This window comes from Pleuronectes platessa, chromosome 2 (genome assembly GCF_947347685.1).
Source record: "Pleuronectes platessa chromosome 2, fPlePla1.1, whole genome shotgun sequence".
NCBI lineage: Eukaryota > Metazoa > Chordata > Actinopteri > Pleuronectiformes > Pleuronectidae > Pleuronectes > Pleuronectes platessa.
The window spans coordinates 11854621-11871330 of record NC_070627.1 but is presented as its reverse complement, the minus strand read 5'-3'; the positions used below and the strand labels follow the sequence as shown (position 1 = coordinate 11871330).

The 16710-nt window shown below is 41.8% G+C and overlaps 3 protein-coding genes across 4 annotated transcripts; 2 read left to right on the top strand and 1 right to left on the bottom strand.

The window, feature by feature from the left end:
- The first annotated feature begins 1934 nt into the window (after window positions 1-1934).
- On the top strand, window positions 1935-6356 carry glyctk (glycerate kinase). Of its 2 annotated transcripts, none has more exons than XM_053434783.1 (5): window positions 1935-2095; window positions 3822-4208; window positions 4291-4442; window positions 4521-4696; window positions 4789-6356. In XM_053434783.1, the coding sequence occupies exons 2-5, from the start codon at window positions 3853-3855 to the stop codon at window positions 5677-5679; spliced, it is 1575 nt and encodes a 524-aa protein (XP_053290758.1). In that variant the 5' UTR covers window positions 1935-2095; window positions 3822-3852; the 3' UTR covers window positions 5680-6356. The 2 variants fall into 2 exon arrangements, with proteins under 2 accessions (XP_053290758.1, XP_053290764.1); XM_053434789.1 differs by lacking the exon at window positions 1935-2095 and adding an exon at window positions 2882-3100.
- Window positions 6357-6485: 129 nt separating this feature from the next.
- On the bottom strand, window positions 6486-9078 carry tcta (T cell leukemia translocation altered). The gene is made up of 3 exons (XM_053434808.1): window positions 8711-9078; window positions 8582-8633; window positions 6486-7730 (listed from the first exon to the last, which is right to left on the bottom strand). The coding sequence occupies exons 1-3, from the start codon at window positions 8919-8921 to the stop codon at window positions 7688-7690; spliced, it is 306 nt and encodes a 101-aa protein (XP_053290783.1). The 5' UTR covers window positions 8922-9078; the 3' UTR covers window positions 6486-7687.
- An 813-nt stretch (window positions 9079-9891) lies between these two features.
- Window positions 9892-16289, top strand: LOC128450999 (vacuolar fusion protein MON1 homolog B). The gene is made up of 6 exons (XM_053434772.1): window positions 9892-10040; window positions 10607-10701; window positions 10790-11392; window positions 11740-12532; window positions 13685-13832; window positions 15073-16289. The coding sequence occupies exons 2-6, from the start codon at window positions 10623-10625 to the stop codon at window positions 15298-15300; spliced, it is 1851 nt and encodes a 616-aa protein (XP_053290747.1). The 5' UTR covers window positions 9892-10040; window positions 10607-10622; the 3' UTR covers window positions 15301-16289.
- The last annotated feature ends 421 nt before the right edge of the window (window positions 16290-16710 follow it).

Here is a 16710-nt window from a genome sequence, read left to right as displayed (position 1 = left end):
TTTTTTTGTCTGTTTGCAGTGGATTTGTGTCAAATTGTATTTGTTTGGTTAATCTTTATAGTTATTTTTAGTTTCTTGGTAGTTGTTTGTTCTGCCTTAAAAGATATAAAACAAGCACGACGATTTCCATGACTTTTATAACTTCAGACGACAAGAAATAGCAAATAATGATTCAAAGGGAGCAAACAACATGGAACCTCGAACAAACACAGGAGAAATGATACATGTAAAATGATTTAGAACAGTCAATTATATTAATAATTAGATAATAAGATATAAAAAATACGATTCTTAGTTTCAAAATGTACTCAAAGGAGAGACGTTTAAATGTGCAAAAGTATTGACATTGACAAATGTGACAACTGAAACAATAACATTTGTATTGGAAGCTATCAAATCTGCACCATCAGCAAATGTAGTCATCCTTATAAATCCTAAACATCTCATTTAATTCAATTCAAAAATATATCAGGCAGCACTATTTTGACATCTGACCATCAAAGCACATTGCAGCACTACTCAGCTTTCTCATAGGTTTGACCCAATAGTTAATACTTTCTCTGGGCTTCAGAAGAGAGTTTCCCTTTAAGTGCCACAATAAGAATCCTTTTCCAACAGGTTGGACATCTCCATCCAGGACAGGTCCCACTGCACCTCCGTCACATCCAACTTGGTGGCAGGAAGCACCCCTGCTGGAACTTCCTGTTTGGAAACAGGCCAGCAGCTCCAAGTGCAGAACTTCTGGTACCTTCAAGAAAATACAACAGGCAGTGAATCATTTACTTCACCACCTGTTGGGCTTGTCGTTCATGCAGTAGAAAGTAGGAAGTCAAGACGGATGAAGATTTTATAAATACTAACCTGTAGTGACAAACGAGCCAAACAGTCAAAGGAATGACGATCAGTAGTAGAACCCCACATGAAGCAATGATCCATTTCCAGGAACCTGATCAAGACGACATAATACTTGTTTAAATAAATAAAACTGTTATAATAACAACAACAATTGGATTTCCAATCTGAGCCCCCCTAAAACAATTAAAAATATTTAAAAAATTGACATAATCCAACATAATACCATCGGTAAACTTTTCATCAAAGAAAATACAGTACTATGTTGTACACATGTACAACAGTAGTACACAGGGTATTTTCTGTTTTTGTAGTATTACATAACCCAGAAAACAGATTTTCCTTTCCTGTCCCCCAGCCCACAATATGGATGATAAAGGTATAGGAGTTGAAATAATACAAAAATAGGAGTTGAAATAATAATAATAATCAATTTAATTTTATTAAGTTTTATTTGTCATTATTATTGATAAATAAAATGTGTCATAATTATCTTTTCTCTTATATTTACTTTTCTTGCTTTGCTGTCAAAGCAATTTCCTTCCTCTCCATAAAAATCTTTTGAAATTGATCAAGTAATATTTGTGTTATCCTGCTAACAGTCATAAAATCATAACCTCTCTTGTGCAGGTAACAAACAAACTAAAAGTTCCTGACTTGAAATAATCAAATACATAAAGTGAACCTCCAAATTCTTTATCAGTTGTCGTTGATGAATGAATTAAATCAAATACACTTGAATACCTGCTATCACATGTGAGAGTCATACTCTCAGCCGTCATAAACTTAAGAACCACCTCACTGAGCCCCATGTGTAGTTCTGAGAAAAACACCTACATCCACTGTGCACATGAGTTCAGCGTGAACCAGCTTTACGTTGTGCCCCCTTTGAACTGTGCCTCAGCATGAATGGATCCAAAGTCTGTCAGACTCTGTGCACATGAATTGTACCACTGTGTTCACACAACAGCACTGAACCCGCTTCTGGTATCACTGTCCTTTTTTTGTCCTCGATTAGTAATTGGCCCAAAAAAAGTTAAACTAAAGAGACCGAAGCGGCGGAGTGACCACAGTGCTTCATGTATTCTGTGGTCCATTCGAGTCAATTATTACACACAGGGTACACATACCCAGTCAGAGTCTGCACACATTTTTCGCTTTGCTGCCTGACTGCAGAGTTGGAGCAAACATATCAGACGTCCAGTGAAATCCACAGGCTTTAATCCCATTTACAACCCAACAGGTAGGCTGCACCAGTCGTCAGGAAGCAAAGTTTGATGGGAAATGTGTTAAGTCATTTGAGGCAAGCTAAGTGAGGGTTTGGTTGATATAACCAGAATCACCAGGCAAATGTCTTGACATTTCCTTTCAGCCTATTGCCATTGATTGAATTATGTTAGTACTATTTAAGTATAGTTTTCTTGTGGCCAATACAGATCTCTTGGGGCTGCAATCCTCTGATACATGTTTTACTCAAGTTGATGATTAATGTGCTTTATGATCTTATCTCACCTCATCAGTGGAGATGTTCCAGTGCAGGCTTTTAGTAATGTCTCTGATACTGTTCAAACTGTTTGTTCCTATGCAAATCTATATATGTACCACTCCCATTTTACATCTTTATTATTTAAATGTTGCTTTTGAGAGTACTTCAAATATTATGTGTATCTCTGACCCTCATATCATGTTGTATAGATGTATATAATTGTTTCCATTGAATAAAATGTATATATTAAAATTAATATATTATTCCATCTCTGTTTTTACCTGATAAGTAATTTAACCCCTAATATGTAATTCATAGCAGAGGTAAAAACTAAGTATGCCTACTGCTTTCAACTAATCTTCTCTGATTTTATTTTAATGAGGAATTTATTCGATACAGAGATTAACATCATGTGTCTGTAAAAGGTCTTATATGAATACATAATACATATTATGAAGTATTTAAGTTTCCGTCAGATAAAACAGCCATACTCTACTCCAGCATATCTTCTTCTTCACCGCTTGAAAACCCAGCACTTGCCCGAGCGGCGGCGAAGAAGAAGAAGAAGAAGAAGAGATTTCCGCTAGTTTAGCTTTAGCCAGTGACGCTACAAACAACTCGGTGAACCCGTCATAGACAGCTAGAAAGAAACAAACAAACAAGGAGAGGAAACCAAGAAACATGTCGGGCTCATTGCTCTGGACGGCCAGCCTCTGTCGGTGTTTTAAAACGTGGGATTTCTGTGGAACACATAGAGCCACGGTACTGGAGCTGGATCTGTTGTTGTTTTGTAAAGTCACTGAGACAGTAACAAAGCTGCTGTGGCTGCATGTGAACACTTTGAAATGAATGCGTATTTATTCCTAGATCTATTTAGTTTGAAAGTTTTATTCTGTCAAACTTATCAAGTTATTTGTCTAAACGGTGACTGCACTTCAACAGCTATTTTAAAGAAGTAACCGTGGTGTATCTTTTGTTTTTATATTTGTTACTGTCTTCTTTTTCAGTCATGACTGACTAGATGATACGAGTTTGTCTATGTTAAACCTGAGTCAGGTTGTACAACATTCACTTCCATACAGGAGCATAAAGCTGAAATATAGAATACTTTATATAAGTTATTGTTTTATTGCACTGGGATTAGATCTGAACTCATATCAGCTGATTTCAGGAATCAGAAATGTGGTGTTGGAACAATTCTATTATCTAGTGCACCTTACAAGCAAAGCAAAGTATTAGTGCAATTACAGAATAAACTTTGAGTCCATGCTATTAGTTTCTGCCTTGAAATGTTTAGATTCATGGACGATGTGTAAAATAAAGAATTTTATGTTTTAGAAGTTTCTTCTATGTCGACTCAAGAGTTTAAAGTGACCTTCAACCAAACAAATGATCAGTAGCTGTAGAATATGATGTATACTAATATGATATATAAGTGTGGTCAATTTTTTTAATAATCTGTTTGCAGTTTTTCACCCCTCAGTCCGTTTGTGCTCGAGGCCAGTGAACTGTTCATGGCACGTTTTCTTTCCCTGGTGCGGCCTCAGCCTTTGCTGGCCCTCGTGGGTTGGAGGAAACCTACGCTGTGCACAATGTCAATGGACTCGAGGGCACGCCAAGTGTTTGCAGCTGCAGTGGAGGCGGTGCAGCCGGATGCTGTGGTCCGGCAGAGTATAGAGCGCAAAGGGGACTCCGTCATCATCAATGGCCAAAAATTCACACTCAAACACAACCTGCACTTGGTGGGATTCGGAAAAGCTGTGATGGGAATGGCTGCGGAGGCGGAGAGGATTGTGGGGGATCATTTGGTGGAAGGAGTCATAAGTGTCCCCCATGGGATTCAGCAGACGTTACAGCAGCATGGGAAACAGTAAGCATAACCTTCAAAGGTAAACATCAAATATCAAATCAAACCAGATCAAGTGTATTTCCTCTTTTCATTTCCATCACAGACATCTGTTGTTAAAAGAAAACAGTCGCATCAAAGTAATGGAGGGAGCCAAGCACAACCTGCCAGACACTGACGCCCAGAGAGCAGCAGAGAGAATCAAGCAATTAGCCAGTGAGCTGACAGAGGAAGACCTGCTACTTGTGCTGATCTCAGGTGAATACATCTCTTCTCTTGTTGCTTATTCTTTACACAATATGTACATTTAGCAAGAGGGGGTTCCATTCCTTTCAGGCGGAGGCTCTGCGCTATTACCTGCACCCATCCCACCAATCGTGTTGCAAGAGAAACTGGATGTTACCCGCAGACTTGCAGCAGCCGGGGCCACAATTCAAGAGCTGAACACTGTGCGTCGAGCCCTGTCCTTCTTAAAGGGTGGAGGACTTGCACATTATGCTCATCCTGCACAGGTAACATGCTGTTAGTCTTGACACTGCTGTTCATTGTTAAGAAGCGATTCCAGCATTGCACTTTGAATATCACATTTCTGATCACGTCACAGGTGGTCGCGCTGATACTGTCAGATGTGATCGGAGATCCTGTGGACCTGATAGCCAGCGGTCCCACAGTCTGCAGTGAGGTGTGGCCTGAGGAGGTTTTGTCAGTCCTTGAACGGTACAAGCTGTTGAACTCTATACCAGCATCGGTGAAGGAGGTCCTTGGGAGACCGAATCCCAGACTGAAGGATGATAAGGATAAAACGGACATGGCAGAAAATGTTCTCAACGTCGTGATTGGCTCCAACGGCATCGCCCTCAAGAGCGCAGGACTCCGTGCCCGAGAGCTGGGTTTCCGCCCTGTTGTTCTGTCTCTGGGAGTGTGCGGTGATGTGAGGTCAGTCTCCAGACTCTACGGCCTCCTGGCCCGCTTTGCGTGTTCTCCAGAGGAACCTCCTCCCGAGATCGCCGCTGAGGTGCTGAAGCTGGGGCCCGAAGTAGGTGTGGAGAGCTGGGACCTGTGCCGTACCATGCAGGTCTTGGGTGAAGGGCGCACGGAGGGATGGGGTTACACGTGTCTCCTAGCTGGAGGTGAGCCCACTGTAGAGCTGACAGGAAAGGGTCGAGGTGGACGCAACCAGGAGCTGGCACTGCGAGTCGGCCTGGAGATGAGAGGCATGCAGCTGCCCCCTAATGGTCCGGTCTTCCTTAGTGGTGGAACCGATGGCCAAGATGGGCCCACTGAGGCAGCAGGGGCCGTTACTGATGGGGGGTTGTATGAAGAAGCACAAGCACAGGGGCTGGACATCAACAACTCCCTTAGCAACAACGATTCTTATACGTTCTTTTCACGTCTTTCTAACGGGCAACGTTTACTTGTACCTGGTCTGACTTGCACCAATGTGATGGATGTGCACATGCTGTTTATTCCACCAATTCCCATTAACAAAGACTAACTCTGAGGATGGATCTGAATAAAAAGATAATTTATGTGCCTGTTTATGTTTTAGTTTCATAACCTATTCATTTGTTGGTTTGTTTGTTTGTCAGCAGGATTACACAAGAACTACTATTGATGAATTTACACGAACCTTGGTCTAAGGATAAGATATGAGCCAAGTTCAAGCAACATTTAGAAAACACGGGGAAGGAGAAATGTTCAAATCCTGCAAGACTGGACTGAGTTCTGGACATCATGGACCTGGCCATTTAAGAACACTGTTTTGTTAAGGCAATTGTTGTAGTTTTAGCTTTGGCTATAAGGTCTGACTGACCTAAGAATCCTTCCGTCCATCCAATATCTCTGCCTATATTACCATTTTGAAGGTGGCGGGCAGAGCAGAACTGGGTACACCATGTCATGTCGCCATTTCTGACTTAAAAATAAATCTCTAAAGTCAATTTTCTTGCAGACTACAGCAGTTTAGCCATACTTTCTATGTTTACTTTCTAACAACACAACCCACCTGTGGAGATGCATCCCTTCAACACACCTTTTCCAACGATTATTGAAATAAGAAAAAGTGCAAAGTATCTGGACAAAGCTGCTGTTATTACTGTCTCCCTTCTCAATATCCACAGTGACAGAAACAGTGTGAACCACTGCAAAAATAAAGTTACCTTGGAAATCTTGTGCCTTTTCTCTTATTTGTATTTTGTTGGAATTCTTGCGAAGGTTCTTTCGTCCTTTCTCCAAAAAACGGATTAACCGGCTGTTTGTCCGTTCAAATGCAGAAGATAACGTCATCGATCACATCAAGAATACACAAAGACGATGGTTATTAAAAATCTTAGATATCATATGAGAGATAAATGTATAATTATACTCCACTTATTTTTAATCGATTACATTTTCCTCTGACAACGGTGGTAAAAAAAAAAAAATCAAAAACTTTGTTCTTATTAAGTGCACTCGTTATGGTTAACAGCTGTTGTTAAAGGTTCAGTGTGTAAGATTTAGGTGAGAGGGATCTATTGGCATAAATTGAATATAAAATAATCCTTGTGATGTTTTCACTGGTGTGTTAAATCTAAATTGTAAGACTTGTTTTCTTTACACTAGAATGGGTCCTTTATATTTAGATACTTTTACATCAGGAGCAGTTTCTCTCTATGGAGGCTGCAAATGTAATTTTTTTACAGTAGTCCCAACTAAACACATTGAGTTATTATGGCAACTGAAGGCTTCCACATGCTCATGTTTCGAAGGAGTTGAAGGATATTGAGCGGCAACATGCAACCTCACCACTAGATGTCACTAATTCTACACACTGAACCTTTAAGTAACCAAAAATCATTGAAGAGAAAAGATGATCTGATTTTCATGGACCCGCCTTCATAAAGACCAAATGCATTATTTATAAATTAAATGATTAAAATGCCCACTGCAAAGAACCTTTCTAATCAGTAACTACACACATGCAAATCACGCACTCTCATCAGTCACTTGCCTCTGCAGAGTTTTTCAGCCTTACTATAATTTAAAAAAATCTGTCATCATGATCTTGTGTGTTGTGACTTCTAATAATACTGTACGTCTTCCTTCCATACACAATTCAAATCAAGTACAATTCTTTCTTTCTTGCTTGTGGTCTCAGAAGGGAAAAAGTCATGTCTACTATCAAAATCTTCTGAATTCATGAGTAAACATCAATATGTTTGTCACTTGAACTGAGGCCTCTTGAAAGAAAAACAAGCTTTTATGCAGAATAAAATATGTTCACTGACCAGAGACAACAGACTGAAATAAATATCATACAGCACTGCATGGTCAGTTTAGTGCATATCAGTGTCAGACTGTTGGTATGCATGGTCACATGTTTCTTCAGGCAGACGCCAGATGGTGCATCCATCTTGAGTGCACTGAAGATTAAGTTTGTCCAGAGTCGTGGGTGCAATGGATGTCTCTGAAGGGATTTAATTGTCCAGGTCTCACTTGTATAAAGTCCAAAGTCAATTGTCCTGTTAATCTCGATGCGTCTTCAAAGTATCCCTGGCTTTGCTTTCCCTGCAAATATACAAGAATGGTATTACTAACAAAATAATAACTAGCTCAAGAGTAATGCAATTAAAGTAGGACAAAAAAAAAAATCTACAACACAAGTTAACCACCCTCATCAAAATTGGTACTACGGCTGACTTGCTGACTTTAAAAGGCCCTTCCTGGACTTTCAACCACTAACATTTCAGTTCTTTTGACACCAGCTGAGGACCGTGGGTGTCCAATACTTTTCTGTCTTTGGAACCATCTCCCTGAGGAGATTCTCTTATCGTCCTCTTTTAAATCTCTCTAGGACACATTTTGTAGGAGTGTTTTTGCCTAGTTCTGGTCTTACAGTCTATTTTCTTCATGGGTAACATTGTATAGCTCTGAATCTGTGCTCTCATGCTGTGTGATCTTCAAATTGCTTTAATAGTTTGATTTCCATTAAAAAAACAATTTAAACATGTAAAGCACCTTGTAGCCTTGTTTTAAAAGGTGCTTTATGAATAAAGTTAATCATTGTTGTTATTATGATAAATTATCAGTTTAGTTCAGTTTAGTCTCAACTCAATGATGTAACCCAGTATCCCTCTCCCATAAAAGATCTTATTGGTATAAAATAAGATGGACAGGTCTGGTTTACTTAAAGAACATGAGCATGTATATATATACATGCTCATGTTCTTTACTGATATCGTAAATGGACGATTTTCACAATAAGAGACAAATGTGTAATAATATGATATAATATAATATAATAAAAGCAGGCTAAAGAGCTCAGACTGCACTAATGCAAGTGAAGCCGGTGAGAGTACGTGACAGTGGGAGTCAGGTGGGGTGTCCAGCCTGGAGCCACAGGACGCGGGGTCACCTACCATCCCCTCAGGTGCGAGGCTGTGTCCGGGGTCCCTCCGTTCTGTCCGGTCCCTTCAACACAAACACACAGGTGAAGCTAACGTGGCTAACACTCGTCCAGCGACGCGGACACAGACAGAAACACTCACCTTGTCGGTAATACATGTCGTTTACCGTGTTCCCGTAGACTTTCCACGCAAAGTGAATGGCGATGAGACTGACAATCAACCAGCTGAGTAAGATCTTGAATATGCAAACTCTCATGTCGTTGGCGAGCCAGTCGTCCACGAACTCGGTGAGGAACGACAGACAGCTGTCAGCGATGCGGGACAAGAACTCAAAGTCCCACGGTTCCTCCATCGTGTCAGGCTGTCCAGCTAACGAAGGTGAAGACCAACCAACTGGGCTTTGTGTCCGGAGTTATTTAAAACAACTGGAAACGTCGCTGTGGCCAACTTGCATTAGATAACCTGGTAGCCATCTTTAGTTCTTCCTCTTGTTGTTGTTTTGGGTTTTATCGGCGGTTGTCAAGCAACCATTTGGCGCATTACCGCCACCAGCTGGTATGGAGTGTGGATCAGGTTGTCTATCTATTCTGTTGAGCTGAAATTATATAAAATTAAAAAAACAAATTAATAAATAAACATTACTTTTTCGTGATGAAAGAATCATTCCTCTGGCATTTTTTAGTGTTGCTTTATTGTGTGATGGACGTTAAGTGGAGAGCTTTTTATAAACAGTCTGTGGTGAAATGAATCATGAAAATGTGTGTTCATCCTACCTGGTTTGTCTGCAATGAGGATTTTATCGTCAATGTTTTTCATAAAATTAACCTGAATTTGCTTTGTGACCTTTCACAGATGTGGTTTGAATATAAAGTTGAATAATTTACTTAACTGGTGCCATTTTTTCATACATTGCACTTTGGCTATTTCAGAGATGTGTCTAGTAGCCACCAACACAATCCTCGGACCCAAGTTAACACATTTTGAAAAGTAAAAACTCTGTAACCCAGCTCAATACAAACCGTTAAAGAAATCATCATAAAACTTGAGAAATTGACAATTAGCAATAAACGCAACGTAATGTTGTCTTCAAAGCATCAGGATGTCTTTAGTACGCAGATATTAACTCTGTGTGCAAAACGTATTCATCTTGCCCCCACAAACATACATAAGGACAGAACAAGCCATTCTCAACTGTCATCAGTATAAAAAAAACACACGGAGTATTTCTAATATTCAGATTACAGGGCTGGAACTGTACCCAGAAGGGGCGGAACGAGCGGCAGTCCGGCGGGCCTCCTGATTGGTCGACCGCGCTTGTCATGAGAGATTCCGGATGTTCAGCGGCGCTAAGAGGAGCGTTTGTTTTCTGCCTCTCGTTGCTGACAGCTCGTCTGACACCGGGATGCCGACCGAAGTGACCGCAGCGAAGTAGACATTCAACACGACGCTTTGAACCGGGACGAGAACACGCGTAAGTGTGACGACGTGACTTCGTCTGTCTCGCGCTGGTTTAACCTCGGTTCGCTCCAGCGTCGCTCAAGTGTTAAGCCGAGGCCATGAAATCGATCTGTTTGTGTGTGTGTCGCTTCGTTAGCAGCCAGGGCTAACCAAGCAAATACAGCTAGCATCTACTGAGTCACTGTGAAAACATCCGGGATACTGCAAAAAGTGAGATCTCCACATTGTTTGCTAACCCGCGCGCCGCCGTCTGTTAGCTTCGTAAGTGAGTTAACCTATTAATCAACAGAGGTTAGCTCCCCAGCGCCGGGACGCGGAGTTCCCTCCCACCCGGCGGTCGTGGAGCTGCAGTGAGGCATGAACCAGGCTGCTGGTTTAAATTCCTCAGTCCGCTCCGCATCTCGCATTTCTCCCTGTAACCGGTTATTCTCTGTCATCATGTGACCGCTCCATCATGAGTGTTCCTATTCATAGGAGACTTAAGATGCATGCTGTATCCACGGTTCAGCTGCACTCACTGGAATGTACGAGTTTGTTTTCAACTGTCTGGTTATAGTGTGTTTGGTTTACTGTCTCCAGCCTCTGGGATGGTATCATGGAGGGGGACAATCATCAAGAAGGAGAGACACAAGGAGTGAAGATCTGCGATCCGCCCTCGGAGAGCAATCCTCCTGGTGAATAACCCATATCATCTCTGATCAGAAGATACACTCATTTTTAGCACTGCTCTATTCATCACTTAATTTGTTGTTTTCTTTCCAGCCGACACTTTGGCGACTTCTCTTTCGCTCTTGGGGAATCACATGTTTCCTGAACCGGTGGGGAGAGATGCCACCGCTGACAAAGAGGAGCCGGCGGACTTGCACCTGCCGGATGTGGCAGCACAGGAGCAGAGTGATGATGTGGAGTCCATTTCTAACCAGGACGAAAGCCAGGAGACCGAGGAGACAGAAATATCTGAACAATGTCCGGACAATGAATCCAACGAGACGGCCGAGCACGTTACTCAGGATGACGGACAGACAACCACGGACAATAGCCAGAGCGATTCTGGGGAGTTTGTCGTTACAGTGCTGGCCAAGGCCAAGCTGGAGGAGCAAGGTATAGGTGTGAAGGGAAGGTCGTCCCCCTTGATGGAGGCAGGCACCCAGGAAATGCCTGCATTCATGACTAACCGTGACGAGGATGTGACCTCTGACAGCTGGCGGCAGCACAGGAAGCATGTTTTTGTTCTTAGTGAAGCAGGCAAACCCATCTATTCCCGATACGGTAGTGAAGAGGCTCTTTCATCCACGATGGGAGTCATGATGGCGCTGGTGTCCTTTGTCCAAAGTGGAGATAATATCATCCGCTCAGTCTACTCAGGTGAGAGCATTCATGTGATTCCCCATCCATCGCTTCTAATATGAGAACTTATTACATGAGCGTATACGAGAGTATGTATTGACATATTGCAGAGGGCTGTGGGGAGGGGGGGGGGTGATCAGTGAATGTGGTCGCTGTAGCTCTGGCTTGCTCTAAATGGCAAATTAATTATAACAAATTAATAAAACAAGTCTTAACGACAATGGGCAATGAGGGAAATTAATGCATTTACAATGTTGTTTTACTTTCACTTTTTATTTATCAAAGATACAAACTAAATGTCATTAGTTGACATTCACTGGTTTGTTTAGAGTTATTCTTATTTTCGTTTTTCTTCGTCCCTGCAGAGCTGCACACTGTGGTGTTCTTACAGAAAGGTCCCCTCGTGCTGGTGTGCGTCTCCAACAGTCGTCAGTCTGAGGAGCAGCTGCGCGGTGAGCTCCTCTACGTGTACTATCAGATCATCAGCATGCTCACCCAGGCCAGCATATCCCGCATCTTCGAACACAAGAAGAACTACGACCTGAGGAGACTCCTGGCCGGCTCCGAGAAGATCCTGGACGGCCTCCTCAACCTGGTCGATTCGGACCCCAGCTTCCTGCTGACGGCAATACACTGCTTACCCCTGGCCTCCTCTCTCAGGGACTCTCTCAGCCAGATCCTGCAGAAAGCCATCACGCCCAATCTGGTTTTCTCCATCCTCGTGGCCAAGAACCAGCTGCTCACCATCGTCCAAGAGAAGACGGTCATCGAGGACGCCAGGCTGGAGCCCGCCGACGTCCACCTCCTGCTCAACCTCATCGGAGCCTCCTCAGCCTTTCAGGCGGGGGAGATCTGGACTCCCATCTGCCTCCCGCTCTTTAACCCGGACTGTTACTTTTATGCATACATTTCTTACCTGGACCCTCCAGAATGCACTGTTTGTCTGCTGCTGCTCTCGACCGACAAGGAGGCTTTTTACGCCGTAGCTGATTGCAAGAGGAAGATCGAGGAGGCCATGGTGGCTCAGAACGCTCTGAGCCTCATTGCCAAAGCCCATTCGTACAGCGTGAGCCAGGTGGGCGTCTCAGACCTCAGGCACTTCATGTACAAGCCCTTTGACGTGCCAGACACCTACCGCCAGCTCACTCAGTTCACCAGGTGTGTGTGTGTGTGTGTGAGAGTGTTTGTGTGTCTGTCATATATTTACATGGACACCAATATACCGATATGAATAAGACACTACCATACAGACAGCATTTCTGCATCACCTTAACCTGAATATGGTCTTACTCAGAGTAAGCAATAATCAAATGAGGACATGTGGAGTATTCTATATGACATGTCCCAAATGCTTTACAACATCCCTCTTGGAATCTTCACTGCACCTTACAACATTGACATACAGCTGCTTGACGGCACATAAAGAAGATAGAAATTTAAAAGCCATTAAGCTATTGCAAAATTATAAAGAAAAAAACAAACCAAACTATTCTACGCCACAATCATTAACGTGTAAAGTGTATGACCCGTGCATTAAATTATTTCAGGCTGTGATCTTAAATCTGGCAGAATACTGTGGGAAGTAATGGCGTAGTTAACGTAATGATAAATTAAATATTTTATTAGCAACTAATGTTAACACTTTAATCACAAAAACATGTCTTATTCTGAATGACGTCCATAGTCTTGTGGTGTCCATATTACTGTAGTAACTGTCCGAGTGACTACAGGCATTTTTGTTTTGTGTTTGTGGTTAAAGATTATTCTCAAGATTAAAAGGCCTTGTTTACTGAATACCTATTTTATATATAAAGGAAAGTATGAAAGCCATTTACTCTAAGAAAAAAAATACAGCTTAGTGTGGTTGTTGTTCACAAATGTCAGTGTCCTGTGTATCATGTGTGTTTATTAAGTAGCTCAGAGGGTTTCAGGCACCGGGCTTCCAGTTACAAGGGCACAGGGAAAAACTATGAGAAATGTAAATTGTATTCCACTAATCCCAACGTGCCATGTTGCTTATCTCCTAATGAGCTGAGCTGTTACATACAGGCAGCAGCCAATTGAAACCTTGAAAACGAAGGTGAAATTATGTAATTATACTTCACATGGTAATGATAGTTTTATTTACTCAGTTCAGAATAATGTAAAGAGAAAATGTGTCCTGTCAGATCATTTTGGAACCTGTGATGTGGCATTTTTTTCAAATAGTTTGAAACATAGCTTTCATGTCTGTCTGTGTTTTTGTTAGAGACTTTCAAATGACTTTTCTGTCTCTAACCTTTTATTCTACTATATGATTGTCGTGTGCAGCCCAGAGATGGAGGCACCGTACAGCAGTGAAGAGGAGAAAATGCGGCTCCTGGACCTTTATCGTTATATGCACAGCCGCATCCACAGCAGCACACGGCCGCTCAAGCTCATCTACCATGTCGCTGAGAGAGAAACTCTGTTAGCCTGGGTACGTGCGAACTCATACTCCCTGTTATTATAGACTTACTGTTATTACATGCTGCTCCTGGACCCTGTCTTTGTGTGTGTTGGATTGCCCTTTACATGGGTGGGTTTGAAAACAGTTCAAGGGTTATCAGTTGCTCAGAAAGTTGACCTTAGACCCGCACCACAGTTATTTGAACTCGGGGACCTGCTTACAGATGTGTACATGGACTGCAACATTGATGCAGCAGGTCCGTAGTTTGATTCCCTCATTTTGGAAGCATGTCATACTCTAACTGTGGTAGCAGTATCTAATTCCTCATTTCGTTTTTTACGCGAGTGCTAGAATCTATATCATTCTAACAAAAAATATCTGCTCATTATATTGTCTTATCATATGATCATATATGACAAGAAAAAGCATAAAATCCTGACATTTTAGAAGCTGGGACCACTAATTGGTTGTTTGATTAATTATCAGCTCTACAGTTATTCAGTGATGGAGTTAAAATGGAAGCCACTTGTAGTGATCAGGGTGACGGCAATTAACCACTTATATGGGTCAAAAAGGTTTGGACATTCTGTTCCACTACCGTTTTAATAATTGGCTCATTAATTAAGCTTACACTCTTGTCATAACTGTCATATAATAAGGCTTTCCTGTAACTTATTTGTACAAGGTTCTTAAGAGCAATAACTCTCCTACCTGCTCCGAAAGAGAGTGAGAGAGTGAGTGAGAGATCTACATCTACTCACGTCTCTGTGGCTCAGTGAATTATTCTGCCCTCTTGTTCCGGCTCTCATTGCATCTTGGGACTTTAACAGTGCCAGTCTAGTCTGTAAAAAGAAATGACCACCTCTGATTGGTTGATCCTGTGAAACAAAGGCAAAGCTGTGCCAGGTGGTTTCCAGTGTATTCAGACAGATTAATGCAAAGTGGACCGGGTTATCTCGAGCACAAGGATGTGTAATGATCTGTTTTCCTTGTCCCTAGTAAATTCTTCCTCAAGCTTAGTTGTAAAAAGCCAATTAGAAACAAACACTGTAAAGTTCGTACGCAGCCACTAAATCTGCATTTTCCACCAGAATCTAGTTTAAAATCTCCGGTTTCTTGATAACTGAAAGGGAGTTTCTCATTTGTATGACGGGTAAGAAAACAGCTTCCTGTTTGGCAGACTGTAACCCGGCTACTAACATTCATGTAAACACAGTGAGTCACAAACTGTTGCAGCTTCTTTTACTAACTGTGTTCCTCTCCACCGCAGGTCACGAGCAAATTCGAGCTGTACACATGCTTCAGTCCTCTGGTGACCAAGGCCTGTGCCATCACAGCCATCACTAAGCTTCTGAGGTGGATTAAAAAGGAGGAGGAGCGTCTCTTCATCAGATACCCCCCAAAGTATTCAACCACCCCGAACCCCAGCAAGAGCTCTCGAGGTGGCAAATCGGACCAGCAGGACTCCACAGAAAACGGCTTCTTAACTCTTCTATAGGAGTCGCTCTACAATAGTTTCTACACTGGTTCCAAGATATTTTTGGACCCAGTTTGGACCGACTGGACAGACTACTGGAATCAAACACTACATTTTACACTATTTAAGAACGAATGATCTTTCTGAAACTAGTATTATTTCTGTACCTTAACAAGAAAGCGTGCAACCTCATCACCTGCTTTCGATACGAAACAGTCGGGGGCAAAACCGCATTAGTTTGTTTTAAATTGAACTGTGGTCGAATACAACTGCAATGATATTTAAATGTTTTTATATTGTTTTATTACTGCGACATGAGAGAAATCCTCCTCACGGACAGTGAATGTATCAAACAGACGACGGAGCGTTCATATGCTATTAACGAGTCATTGTCTGTTTCTGGTGTAAGTTAAGAGGAGGACAAATTTATTTAAACTACTTTTCTCAGACTAATTATCGCATGACGTTTTTTTTCATGACACAAAAACATCCGGACGTTACAAAAAAAAGGAATTGAGGGTTTGCTGTGTTTGTAATAAACCGGAATAACGACTGGAACTGCCGGATCAGGGATGGGCCACCATGTGTCATAATGGGTTATGAACACACAAACGCCCTCCATGAATCGGTCGCTCGTCCCTGTGACAGAGCTTAGACACGTGTTGTTTTATATCCCACTCAAATGAAAACAATCAGGTGTCATTCATGTTACATTTTGTGTAGAAAACAAGTAGGAAACCCCAGCCTGTTGCACCGTCACTTCACTGTCAGTGTTTCCATCGATGGAAGTCGAAACCTCGTCAGTCTGGAGATCATCTGTTAAGCTCGCACATTGTTTTTCTGCAGATACTAGTCAGTTGACACCTGGTACTTCTCTTTTTGGATAATAGTTTTGTAAAGATGGTCTATGAACAGTAGCCTCATCCTTTGTGTCCACTGAGGAGTTTTCTGTCAGTTCAAGTCTTAAAGAGTATGTCTAGTATAATAAAATAAATCCCAGGTTGCACAAATGTACATGTGTCCTTATTAAGTAGAGATGTAATAAATGTCATTAATTGTCTCAGGAAAAATTAAAACATGAAGTAATACTTACTATATAAATCTCCCCCAACAAGTAGTACTAATCCAGGCAACACCATTGGATATTAAACCATGAAACTAGAATAGGGTGTTTACCTCTGTCTACCAGTCCTCTTATCAAACCATATTAAACGTGAGCAGATATGGATTTTTGTTTAGGATCTGCATCAAATTGTCTACACTCAAATATCAGTCTCCTGAACATGTCAGATGGTTCTAAAATCAAGAGGCATAAATGATTCCCTAGGAAATCAGTGAAACAGACCGTCTCACTAAAAATTCTGGATCTCCCCCTAAACTGGATCTTCTCAGAGTCGCGGTGTGCTGAACCACACCGCAACTTTTCACTAA

Coding starts and splice junctions, on each gene's coding strand:
- glyctk (XM_053434783.1), top strand. CDS start 3,853: ATGGCACGTTTTCTTTCCCTGGTGCGGCCTCAGCCTTTGCTGGCCCTC. Junction 4,209..4,290: donor TTACAGCAGCATGGGAAACA/GTAAGCATAACC, acceptor TTTCCATCACAG/ACATCTGTTGTTAAAAGAAA. Junction 4,443..4,520: donor GCTACTTGTGCTGATCTCAG/GTGAATACATCT, acceptor CATTCCTTTCAG/GCGGAGGCTCTGCGCTATTA.
- tcta (XM_053434808.1), bottom strand. CDS start 8,921: ATGGAGGAACCGTGGGACTTTGAGTTCTTGTCCCGCATCGCTGACAGC. Junction 8,634..8,710: donor CGACATGTATTACCGACAAG/GTGAGTGTTTCT, acceptor TTTGTGTTGAAG/GGACCGGACAGAACGGAGGG. Junction 7,731..8,581: donor GCCTCGCACCTGAGGGGATG/GTAGGTGACCCC, acceptor GTATATTTGCAG/GGAAAGCAAAGCCAGGGATA.
- LOC128450999 (XM_053434772.1), top strand. CDS start 10,623: ATGGAGGGGGACAATCATCAAGAAGGAGAGACACAAGGAGTGAAGATC. Junction 11,393..11,739: donor CATCCGCTCAGTCTACTCAG/GTGAGAGCATTC, acceptor TCGTCCCTGCAG/AGCTGCACACTGTGGTGTTC. Junction 13,833..15,072: donor GAGAAACTCTGTTAGCCTGG/GTACGTGCGAAC, acceptor TCTCCACCGCAG/GTCACGAGCAAATTCGAGCT.